Genomic DNA, 12050 nt, shown 5'->3' on the forward strand with positions numbered 1-12050 from the left:
TTTTTTTAGTCAGCTTTGGTTAGCTAGGAAAAAAGAGGCCGGTTTTGCTAAATATTTAACCAAACTGGCCTATTTTAAAAAATTCTCCTAATTCTCGGCATCACAACATGCATTAACAGAATGTCAGGGTCTTATTCGAAAATTCTCCACATTCTCAGTATTTTTTTTCACATGGACAGCATATATTTTCGAAAATAAACTTCAATTAACGCGTATATTTCTCCCTCCCTTCCTTCCTCCTCCTCCTCCTCCTCTTTCCCCTCTCCTCCCCAGTCATCTCCCCTTCTCCCAAAAACCCCCCCGAAGCCCTAAACCCTAAACCCTAACCCTAATCCACATGCCGATCCTCTCATCAAACCAATAACAAAAACATCCAGCGATCCGAAATCTCTCCACCATGGGGGGAGTCACGTCATCAATGGCCGCCAAGTTCGCCTTCTTCCCGCCAAATCCACCGTCGTATACCCTGGAAGAGTCCGAATCGGAGGAGGGGAAGCTGAGGATGAGTGGAGTGCCGAGGAGAGAGGGAGTGGAGGTGACGAGGGTGAAGACGAGAAGAGGGAACGAGATCGTGGCGATGTTCATCAAAAACCTTAATTTGGCGACCAAAGAGGTGGAAGGAGCTGGCTTGACTGTTCTTTACTCTCATGGGAACGCCGCGGACCTTGGCCAGATGTATGAGCTATTTGTCGAGCTTAGCGTTCATCTCCGAGTTAATCTCATGGCGTAAGAACTCTAATTCTCTAGTTTGTTCGCTATTTTTTCTGTGTTTTATCTGAAAAAGATTGATTCCTTTTTTCTTTTGTTTGGATGCGTGCGGATTGATTGGGAGAGACTCGGTGGTGTAAAATGAAACAGGAATTTGAATTTGTTAGAAAAGAGAAGATGTCTCTTTGTTATTTGGATTATTTGTTTTTCAACGGTTTCCTTTTGTTGGATTGATGGAGATTGAGATTCTTTTTTTTTTCTTTTACGAAAGAAGGAATATTGATTTTTTATGTGATTGACTTTCGTTTGGAGCTTAGTGTTTTATCAAAAAATACTATAAACAAAGAGCTTGGTCTTTGAATATACTTAATTTAGGGGTTTTGATAAGCCTTCCCTGCAAGATTATTGTACCCCGCATCTTGATTTTACGGGTTGGTAGTGGTAGGTATACAGTGATAATATTTTGTTTCTTTTTCTTAAGAGAGAGAATATTTTGCTTGATTGAATCTAGACATGCTCTGAGGTTAATTTAGACTCTCCAATTTTTTCTCTTTATAGACTGTGTTTTCTTCTTTGATTTTACTTGTCCTCTATATTATGTAAGTGCTTCATTTTCTTAAGAGAGAGAACATTCCATTTCCTTTTTTTTTTTTTTGAAGATACGAAGACAATAATTTTGTGTTATAGAGTGACTGCAACGGCTGGAACTTCATGCATAGTTTTGACAAAATCACAAATTCTGTCCTTCCGACTGGTTACTGACGGAGAGTTGGGAGGACTGTTCCCATGGTTGCATGACCTGAAGCTACATGATCCATAATATGGGTTTTCTTGTCTTCCTAGTGGCCTTACATGATTTTCCACAAGCCTTTCTGTTGCAAGCATTTTCCTTGTCTAAGGAGTTTGATTCCAACTTTGAGGCTTGATTGATGCCCGGTTGAAAACGAGCCTGGCATTTTGCTAATTCTTGGATTCTTCTGCGTATAGTCGACACAATTGATTGGAAAGACACAATTGATTGGAAAAGCTTGGAGCCTTAGACGATGGGGGTTAATCATATGGTGAAGGAGGGATTTTGAGATTACTTTTAGGTTGTTCTTGAAAGAAAGTTCCTTTTCCAATTCTATTCTTTTCTTCCTTTCTTTTTCTCATTGGCATTATGTATTACTAAAAAAAGCAGTACGCCCTATACAAATAATATAGAGTAATACAAATGCAATAGATCAGTGTGCAAAAGAAAACATATGCGTTTAATTAGAGTACTTCGCTGTCTCATAGCTTGGCATTCACTCTATATAGCATGTCATTAACTTAATATAGCTTGCCATGCGAGAATATCTAAAAAAAAAATTTGAAAATTTTTGGATTATAGCTGGTTTCTGAGAGAGCAATATCGGATAAGATATGTGTTTGTCGGAAAAGTAGAAAGGAGAAATTACCACTCAGTTTGACATAAGTTACATGGAAAGGTCATGCATTAGGAAAACAAAAGAGAGACCACATGAGTGAGATTTTAGTTTCTGCGATTGAGAGAAGCTAGAAAACATGGCTTCTAAAAAACAAAGGCTTTTTGGTGCCTGCTTTCTTAGGGTGAGATATTAGTTTTGCCATAGAAGCACTTTCCATAAGCAATGAAACTAAACATCTTCAATTCAGGAGGCTTTTCTGAGGTTTGCTTCTTGGTTGAAGAGTGACTCAACTTATATGGTAGTTTCCTATCTGCCAACGAGCATAATTCATGTCACCTTACACATTTAGTTTCCTCATTTAGCACTTTGAAATCAGCTTAGAGATTTGACTTTTGGTGCACAACCAAGCATAAAACCTCATTATGTTTCTACAATACTTATTATATAGTCAAGGTCTGTAGATGAGCCTATTTGGATGGGGAAAGTACTGGGTCATTCTCTCACCTTATCTTTTCCCAACAATGTAGATTGGGTATACCATTTGAGGAATATTCTATATTATGTTTCTGGAGCTTTTGGATTTTCATTTTGCTCTCTCTACTGTTGGTTTCAATTGCACAAAAGTCTAAAAATCGTGGCTCCTGAGCATCCTAATTCTGCTTCTTAGAACTTGCTGTTGTAAATGCGACATTGGATCCATCCGGGGTCTGTGATGCATCACAATTATTCAAAATTTCTCTTTCCAATGTTTTGGTTGTAGCATTTACATAGTCTCCACGTCCATAGTCTGCTATTGCTGTCGGAAGAAACTCATGCAGAGACAATAAATGACTTGTTTACTTGTTGTTTTTTATTATTGCTGAAAGTAAAAGTTGAAGCTCTTTATTCATTTATCATTTAGTTAAGATAAATATGAGACATAAGGGTAAGTTGACCAGAAACGTAGCTTCTTCTATGAATAATGGCTTGCTTTTTAGAGTCCATCTATAAAATTAGCATGTTACGTAAAGAATTAGGAAACTGATCATAAGAAGGAAATGGATCATACTTGAAAAAACGACCATGAAATACAAAAGAAAAAAGTTTATTCTTTTTGGGGAACAAATTAGGAAACTGGATCATAATTGCAAAAGCAGGAAAATAAACATGAGATTTGTATCTATATATAAGTAGCATTGATTAATGTTTCCACAAGAGTGTTGGGCTCATCAGAGAACATTCCTTCATATCTACTACTATGATAGAGCTTAAATTGAAACCATCAAAACCATTTTTTAATTTGTTTTTCATGCTATATTTGCTTTGGTATCCTTGGGCATTTTTTCTCCTTCAATCCTCGTTTCATCTGGAGCTTGAAACTGAAGCAAACATTTTAAGTTCATCGCATAGCTGCCTGAACTTTTGGTTAGTCATCATGACTTAGGGTCCGGATTTTATAAATTCTTCAAGAAGCCTTTTACCAAAAAGTTTCTTGGACTACGTATTTCAGCTCACGTTCTCTATCCTTCTGATCATACAAGTCCATGTTGTCACCAGTAGAGAATTTAGTGATGCAAGCTAGCATTAGAAAGGTCAGCGGTGACTGCATAGGTCAAGCAGTGGTGTATAAGCACAATGTTATCCAGTAGAAACCTATACGAGTAGCTTTTGAGTATATAAAATTGTGGCATCTTATACTTCGTATGCCCATCAGAGGTATAAATTCACTCTTCTGATAGCGTCCAAATCATTATCACCCTTTAATAAACCATTATGCTCATGTTGATATTCTTGCGTTTGGAAAAAAAAAAACTCAAAAGTATGGTTAATAGCTTAATAGTCCAAATGTGGCATGTAATAATTCGGATCTGAAATGCTTCTCACTCTGAATAGGTTCTTGTAATGGGGAACATCATATTACCTTAAAAATCTGACTTTTTCTTGGAGAAGAGTGACATTCTTTGATTCTTTACAGGAGTGATTGCAGGATTATACGCGAGATAGACCGCTATTTATATGTTGTCCACTGTTTACATCTATATTTCCTTATGTAATGCAATATTTAATTGGTTCACATTATTGTAATTTTTTATTTATAAAGGTTTCAACCGGTTATCTGAATTGACGCCCTAACACTTGGTTTAGAGTGATCCTTGGGCCAAACCGTGTAGTTGACAGTTTAAAAATATGCATTGACCATGTTTGAAATCCTGGTATCAATTTTACGGTCATTACTATCAGTAGGGTTTTCTTGAGTTTTGAATCGGAAGTATCGGTACGTAGAATAAGTCTATTTATCCATAATATTTCTATTCCTTAATCTTATTTTTCTTCTTCTTCTCTCATGTAAAAATTTTTAGTATTTGAAACTCTCATATATTGTCATGTATTAGTGATCATTACCCAGTTCCAGCATATTTTAAACATTGGTATGTAACCTATACTTGTCCTGCCTTGCCTAGCAAGTCATTTTTGCTCTGAAGTTCTTTTCCAACACAGACAGTCGAGGAGTGTTTGTAGCAAATCATTTAATGTTATTTTATAACGGTTTGTGATGTAAAATGTTACTGCCAAGCTTTGGAAGGAATGAAATGATACAGAAATCATACGCGATGATTCTCCTTGAAGGTTTTGTTACTAAAAGTACACTACTTAAATTGAAGCACATGCATTATTTTTTGTGCTCATTTTGCCTATGATTTCTAGTTTTATGCATCAGGTGCCATCCATTTGGAAAGTAGGTTACTAGTGGATTATGTTTTGACTGTCCTGGATTATATATTTATTCAGAGATGGAACAAGCTCCTAATCCATAGCGCACAAGTTCTCCGGTAAAGGAGTACCTATCGTATAGCATATCCATACATGGATAATCAGATGTTTACTGAATTGGTATTGGATACTCTGGTTGTATTTTAAAATTAGCGAGCTCTAGATGCATTAAAGTCTGAGATTAAGAAGTTGCAATTCAATATTTTGAATGACAAATTCACAAATCTAATTAATGTACGGAAGTGCTGCGTTTACTTGATCTGCCTAGTTCGTAGTAAGGAATTCTTAATATGGAATATGGTTGGAAAGGGTTCTCTTTGTCGTTTTAGCCTTGCAAAACTTATACCATGTCATTCCTAACTCCCCAACCCCCTGAAAACAAAAACAAGCATCACCATCTATGTTACCCGGGTACTTCTATAATGAAGCCGTACCCGTACCGGACACGTACCCGACACTTTTCCGTACCCAAACTTCATGGACACTTCTTGAATATATGCATGCATTTATTACAATATGTACTCAATTATATGATATATGTGTTAATTTAAAACACTTTTCAAAGATTTCCTGGACGTAGAGCTTACACTTCACATCCGTCATTTGAAACTAATGAGATACCGGTCGGATTCGTTTCAGTCCATACCCAAGCTTAAAACTATATAGTTAATGGGTCGTTTAGATGTCTAGTAAAAAAAATAAGTAGTTTACAATTCACGATAATCAATATGATAAAAGAAACTCAAAAATGTGATCGGAATTTTAATTCTAATGACACATGGAGGGAGGGGAAATTTTTTATCTTATGTACCGTATTAATTCAATATATATATGTAGTCGTGTCCCCATACCCTACATTTTACAGTTTTGCACCCGTACCAGTACCCGTACCCGTTTCCATGCAACTTAGATCACCATTTATCCACCACTCATAATCTATTAATGAAATGGGGGGGGGAGGTAGATGAAAAGAGTATTACTGTCACATGCACATCCAGAAGTGGGAGCTTCGGCACATTTAGGAGAAGTGTTACTGCACTTTCCTGAGGCAGCCCCAACCCATGGACATATGCATGCAGAGGAAAAAGGAAACCCTGCCCCAAATGAGGGAAGCCTTCTTCGTTCAAGAGCTCTTTGGTAGCTGTCATAAGAAAATAAAATTTTCTATATTTTTTACCTTCTAAGTAGAAAACAATAGTTCAAAAAATCAAATGAGATGTAAATTTGCAAAAACGAGTTGCGATGTAAAGATTATTGTGTCTATATCTTCCAATTTTGTATAATATGGTTCTATGACTTACCTCTATATTAGTGCCTTTCTTTACACCATATTTCACAGAACATACAAACAATCAATGTTGATCTGTAAATCCCACCGACCTACACCCCCTTCCCCCAATGAATAAGAACTCTCAGACTTTTTTGCTTGTTAGTCAAAAGGGAAAAACTAGCTGCACCTTAACCTTTCATACTGTATTTATCCGTTATTGATATTGTTTACATGGAGATTCTTTCCGATTTAAATCTTCAGGAATCTGAGATGTAACCTGGCTTGTTCTCTCGCCTTGCCCTGAATTATTCCTTCATGATCTCTCTCTCTCTCTCTCTCTCTCTCTCTCTCTCTGTGTGTGTGTGTGTGTGTGGAGGCTATATAGTAAAAATACATTAATTAATATTGTCTTTCTTTCTATTCTAGGTATGATTACTCTGGCTATGGACAGTCATCTGGAAAGGTTTGTGAGAAGTTATTTCTATAGATGTTGAGGTTTATCTTTTTCCTAAAGTAATATATATGATTATAGTTATGTCATCCTCTACTGGCAGCCAAGCGAGCAAAATACTTATGCTGATATAGAAGCAGCATACAGATGCCTGGTAGACACTTATGGAATCTGCCCTGAGGATATTATTCTGTATGGTCAGTCCGTTGGAAGTGGACCCACATTGGACTTAGCTGTTCGTTTATCTCATTTAAGAGCTGTTGTTCTACATAGTCCTATTCTATCTGGCCTGCGTGTTATGTATCCTGTAAAGAATACATATTGGTTTGACATATACAAGGTTCAACTTTCTTAATCCTATTGATTTTATTACGACTCTTAAATATTTCTCTATTATTAAACACGACTTTTTGTTGTATTTGCAGAACATTGATAAAATACCACTTGTCAACTGTCCTGTTCTAGTAATTCATGTAAGTTACTTCAGTCTGATGCTTTTGGTTATTATTATTTTTTTCCATAGCAAAACTGGGTGATTTTTCAAGTTGTGATTCTTTAGTCCTATATGGGAATGTAAGTTTTGAATGCTATATTAATTCTACTCGTGCTTTTCCCCTTGTATACTTGAGTAGGTATGTACAAATCTTATTGTGACATTTCATAGTCATGGTTATTTCATCTGTCCAGAGTTTTTCAGTATGCAGACATTCATAACTCACATTCTTTTTGTAGAAAGTATTTGATGGCAATATTTCTTTGATAATTAAAACTTTTCTAAGAACTTCATAGGCAGACAAAATGCTTGTTCCAACTCTGTTCAAATAGACCAACAAACTACAAAGCACCAAATTGAGAAAACTTTACAGGAGTCTACACTCTGATGTTTAATAATCGTTGTTTAATCTTCACATGTGAAATATCTGATATATTCTTTATCACTTATAGTAGTGAGCCCTGATTCATGCACATGAATAATTCAAGTAATGCAAAAAACAATTCAAATCTAGCTAATAAATGAGTTACACATAAAATTGACCGCGATTGCTGATTTATTAGCCTCAAGATTTGCAGTTATCATCTTCCCCACAAAATTGGTATCGTTGGATGTATTTTTCAAGATTTGTAATCATCATCTTTATGACTCATAGTAGTGGACCATGATTCATATGCACGAATAATTCAAGTAATGCAAAAAATAGTTCATATCTAGGTAATAAATGAGTCACACATAAAATTGACCGTGATTACTGATTTATTAGCCTCAAGATTTGTAATCATCATATTCCCCAGAAAACTGGAGTCATTAGATGTATTATTCATATTTCTTTGGTGGATCCTTGTATGAACATAGTCATATGAATGTCGAATAATGTGTCCTACTGTTTGACTACCCTATTAAGGCTGTCTTGTTATGATTGTTGCAGGGAACTGCAGATGATGTTGTGGATTGCTCCCACGGGAAGCAGCTTTGGGAGCTCTGTAAAGAAAAATATGAGCCTCTATGGATTAATGGAGGGAACCATTGTAACTTGGAACTCTTTCCAGACTACATAAGACACTTAAAAAAATTTGTCTCTACCGTTGAAAAGTCACAAACCACTAAAGCTGAATCAAGCGAGAGCTTGAAACTCTCTGATGCTCCTAGAACAAGTTCTTCTGACATTTTAGTGTTCCCCAGGAAAAGTACTGACCAGAAGCAGAAATCTAGGTCAAGCACTGATCGCAAAGAGAAGCCAAGGAAAAGCTCTGATAGAAAAGAGAAACCAAGAAACAGCATCGAGAAGAAAGAGAAATCAAGGACAAGTGTTGATAGTTCCGATAAGGGAAATGATGGCGAGGATCAACGACTACCAGACAAACCAAGAAAAAGTATTGACCGGTAAGATAAAACTTAAAAATATCCTGGCTACGGTTTTATATACGACTAATTTTGTTTGCATATAGAGAAAATGTTTACTACTCAGGTGACGAACACCAGAGGATCCTCAAGTGAGGAATATTAAATGGTTCATATGCACATGTCCATATCATTTTTATGATTAGGTGTTTAATATTTTCTTTTCTGCTATAGTTTGCACGCCCAAATACACATCCAGATATTCTTGTTTGTTTGTTTATTGATTGTTTGTAATCTAATGGTGGCAGCTTGATTAGGTCAGTTGGACTATGCAACATCGACTGTCTCAAGGACCCCTCTTCATCTGGTGCATGAGGTTGTATCTATTTTATCCTCCCTCCTTCTTTCCTTCCCCCTCTTTTTCTCTAATTGATTTGATCTGATGAGTTATTGATGGTGATAATGAGCACATCTTCTCGTGCTCTATTTATAGAAAAGGTTTGGTGATGTTAATTTTATCATCAAATTGTGAAATATATACTTCTTTGCAAATTGACAATTTTTTTGGTCTTTGGTCATTTGTAGTTATTGCGAACGTTTGGTGTTATATTTGGATGAGTGTGACAATCAGCAATACATTCTTCTAATGATTCTTGAAACACTTTGTTATATACTAAGATTCTGCTTGTCTTATAGATTTTTTTTTAAGTTCTATTGTCAAACTGCATCACATGCTTTGTACTAATTTGTTGAAGTTGCCTACTACATTTGTGACCTGCTCATGTCTTATATTTCGGGCATTATGTGATCTTTCAGAATGAGGGAAGTTGCTTGGCGAAATTTATTATCATTATTTAGTTTCTATCTGAAAAGGTTTTGGTTTTGATGGTACCAGATAGAATGTAATTACCACCATATCGGTAAACTTATTATGGTTTTTGATAGAATTATGGTTTTCTTTTCCTTTAATTTAGTTTTATTATCTCTCGTTAATAAAGCAGTTGAGAGAAGGGCTAAAAATCTTTTATTGGAACCAGGGCTAAGGAGGGAGAATAACTATCAAATACGTCGATAGTTATGTAATTAAATATTAACTGGATCACTATTACTTTCCATGCTTAAAGTCAATTGTTATAATGATTTCGCCCCATGTGGCATAAAAATGATCTTGATTATTTAACATAACAAATTTCTTCTTATGTGTAATATCTTGATCAATTATGAAAATGAAAATTTGTGACATATCTAGCGACTTGTGTTGGGTAATTATATTGCATTTGACATTTTGTTCTTGAAAATATTAACTTGTGATGTCTTTTAAGTTGTGTTGCTTTAAAATAAATGAAAATATACAAGTCAAATTGGAAAAAAAATGTTGGATGCGACTAGTGATCAAATTAATATTTAATTATATATGACCGGTCATCCGTACAACTAAAACAAATATGAGCGTTCAATTAAAAGATAAATACAGTGACCAATGATCTAATTGATTCCACTGGGCATCAATGAAACTATTCTATTGGATTGAATCCGTTACTAATGGTAGGCTTCCTCTTTAATTCTTTTCCCTAATAGGCTTCACATTGCTGGCTTATTATAGAGATTTAATAAACCTTTGCCTAACTGGGTTTTATATATGTTGAGATTTAATAGTCCGTTGAGCAATTCTTCACCTGCACTGTTCATGGGAAAGAGCTTTTCTGGATGAGCGGGCTTGAGTAATTGCTCAGACTTCGACTGTAAGAACACAGAATAACGGTAATGCTGTAACATGGTAATTTAATATGAGGTCCTTGTTGGGTTAATCGGGTCAATAGTTACTGTATTTATCTCATAATTGGACGTTCATACTTACGGTTCAATCGCTTGGATGATTATTCATGTAATTAACTTTTCATTTATTTTTAAGCAATACAGCTTATTCAATTGTTCAGATTTAATATTTTGAAGAACGAAATGCCAAATGCAACATAAATACTCAATACCAATTGCCTGATACGTCACAAATTTTATTTCCATAAGTGATCAATGTATTATGCACAGGAATAAATTTGATCAATTTTTTTTATATCACATCAGTGAAAATTCATAATGTTAATTGGATGAAATTTGAAAACATTATAAGTGAGTGACAAACTAATTGATATTTTATTACATGACTGGTCATCCAAGTAATTAAAACATAGATATGAATTTCTAATTATGAGATAAATATAGTGATCCAAGTAATCCGACACAGGTGGTCACCTTTCAATGATGCTAAAGGTCAATGTTTGTTTTTTAAGAGAATTAGTTTATGTTCTTTTTCCTTTTGAGGGAAAGGATGAGGCCAAAAAATCGAAAGCACCAGCCAAATCTATTCCGACCAGAAGTGGCTGTTCACAAAAAGATATATATTTCCGACTCCAAAGATATAACCTAAAAGAGAGAATTGAGTGTCCTAATCCTTTTTCACCCTTTCTTATTTATCTATTAATAACATTAATGTTAATCTTAATACTCGTGAAGGATATATAGAAAAGAGTCCACAAATTGGCATTGGTATTAACACAGTGTCGTTGTTTATTCTAATAAAAGTTGAATTAAAAAAAATACTCATTTAAAAGTTATGATAAGGAACACCAAAGGTATAAATAGTAACCCACCATAGGTGACCCGAACAGTCAAGAGGCTCAGATATAGGGGTGCTAAACCGTATCCGTATCCGATGAAATATCCGTAACCGTATCCGTTAGGATACGAATATGGTTACTCAAATCTATAACCGATAGGATATGGTTATGGATATGGTTTTGTAGTGAAATATCCGTATCCGTATCCGAAATATCCGAATACATATTAGTCATACTCTTACGATAGTTTCGATTCTTAGATTATGGATTTGTGGTTAATTTTGATGATCAAGATGACTAATCTTAACTATTTAGTTATAATGGACATATTAACGAACTTTTTTGTATCACATGAACTATGTTTTTCTCAATACTATATAGTTTTCTCATATCTGTTTTGTATCCGCATGCATATCCGCTTATATATCCGCATGTATATCCGTAACCGTATCCGATTTTAGCGGATATGGTTATAAGTTTTTCTTACCGAGGTATATCCGTATCCGTATCCGTATCCGTATCCGAGATGGGTAAGCGGATATGGATATGGTAAGCATCATATCCGAGCCGTATCCGGACCGAATGCACCCCTACTCAGATATGATTCGGACGGCCGAGGGTTTGATTTTGTATGTCATTATCCCCCAAAAGGAAAAAGGAAAAAAACGTATTAATGCTAAATCTTAAATTTTCTCGTATACTTCAGACTCGGAAGATAAAATCCCGTTACCATGGTGTTCATCAGCTTGTCTTTGGTATGGCTATAAGACTCATACCTGAAAATTTTAGATAATGATACTACATTTGCAGGATCTTTGATCGTATAATGCTGCTAGTATCTGAAATACGTTCAAGTATCTAAGTACGATACTGTAATAATGTTTTTGTCTGACGAAAACTGCTAAAGTTTGTTCAGATAATTTGTCACCAGCCGGACCAAATTTTCTACCATATATAATTCAAGAGAGTTAATACTACCACCCAAAATTGTCAAAATTTAACAGCCAAG

At 35.2% G+C, this 12050-nt stretch overlaps 1 protein-coding gene across 2 annotated transcripts; it reads left to right on the top strand.

The window, feature by feature from the left end:
* Positions 260-9140, top strand: LOC109840248 (protein ABHD17B-like). 2 transcript variants are annotated; one of them, XM_020408818.1, is made up of 6 exons: positions 260-726; positions 6565-6601; positions 6693-6929; positions 7015-7062; positions 8014-8468; positions 8735-9140. In XM_020408818.1, the coding sequence occupies exons 1-6, from the start codon at positions 398-400 to the stop codon at positions 8799-8801; spliced, it is 1173 nt and encodes a 390-aa protein (XP_020264407.1). In that variant the 5' UTR covers positions 260-397; the 3' UTR covers positions 8802-9140. The 2 variants fall into 2 exon arrangements, with proteins under 2 accessions (XP_020264407.1, XP_020264408.1); XM_020408819.1 differs by having other exon boundaries at positions 398-726; positions 8744-9140.

The sequence above is a fragment of the Asparagus officinalis genome, chromosome 5 (assembly GCF_001876935.1).
Source record: "Asparagus officinalis chromosome 5, Aspof.V1, whole genome shotgun sequence".
Taxonomy (NCBI): Eukaryota; Viridiplantae; Streptophyta; class Magnoliopsida; order Asparagales; family Asparagaceae; genus Asparagus; species Asparagus officinalis.

Coding starts and splice junctions, on each gene's coding strand:
- LOC109840248 (XM_020408818.1), top strand. CDS start 398: ATGGGGGGAGTCACGTCATCAATGGCCGCCAAGTTCGCCTTCTTCCCG. Junction 727..6,564: donor CTCCGAGTTAATCTCATGGC/GTAAGAACTCTA, acceptor TTTCTATTCTAG/GTATGATTACTCTGGCTATG. Junction 8,469..8,734: donor CCAAGAAAAAGTATTGACCG/GTAAGATAAAAC, acceptor TAATGGTGGCAG/CTTGATTAGGTCAGTTGGAC.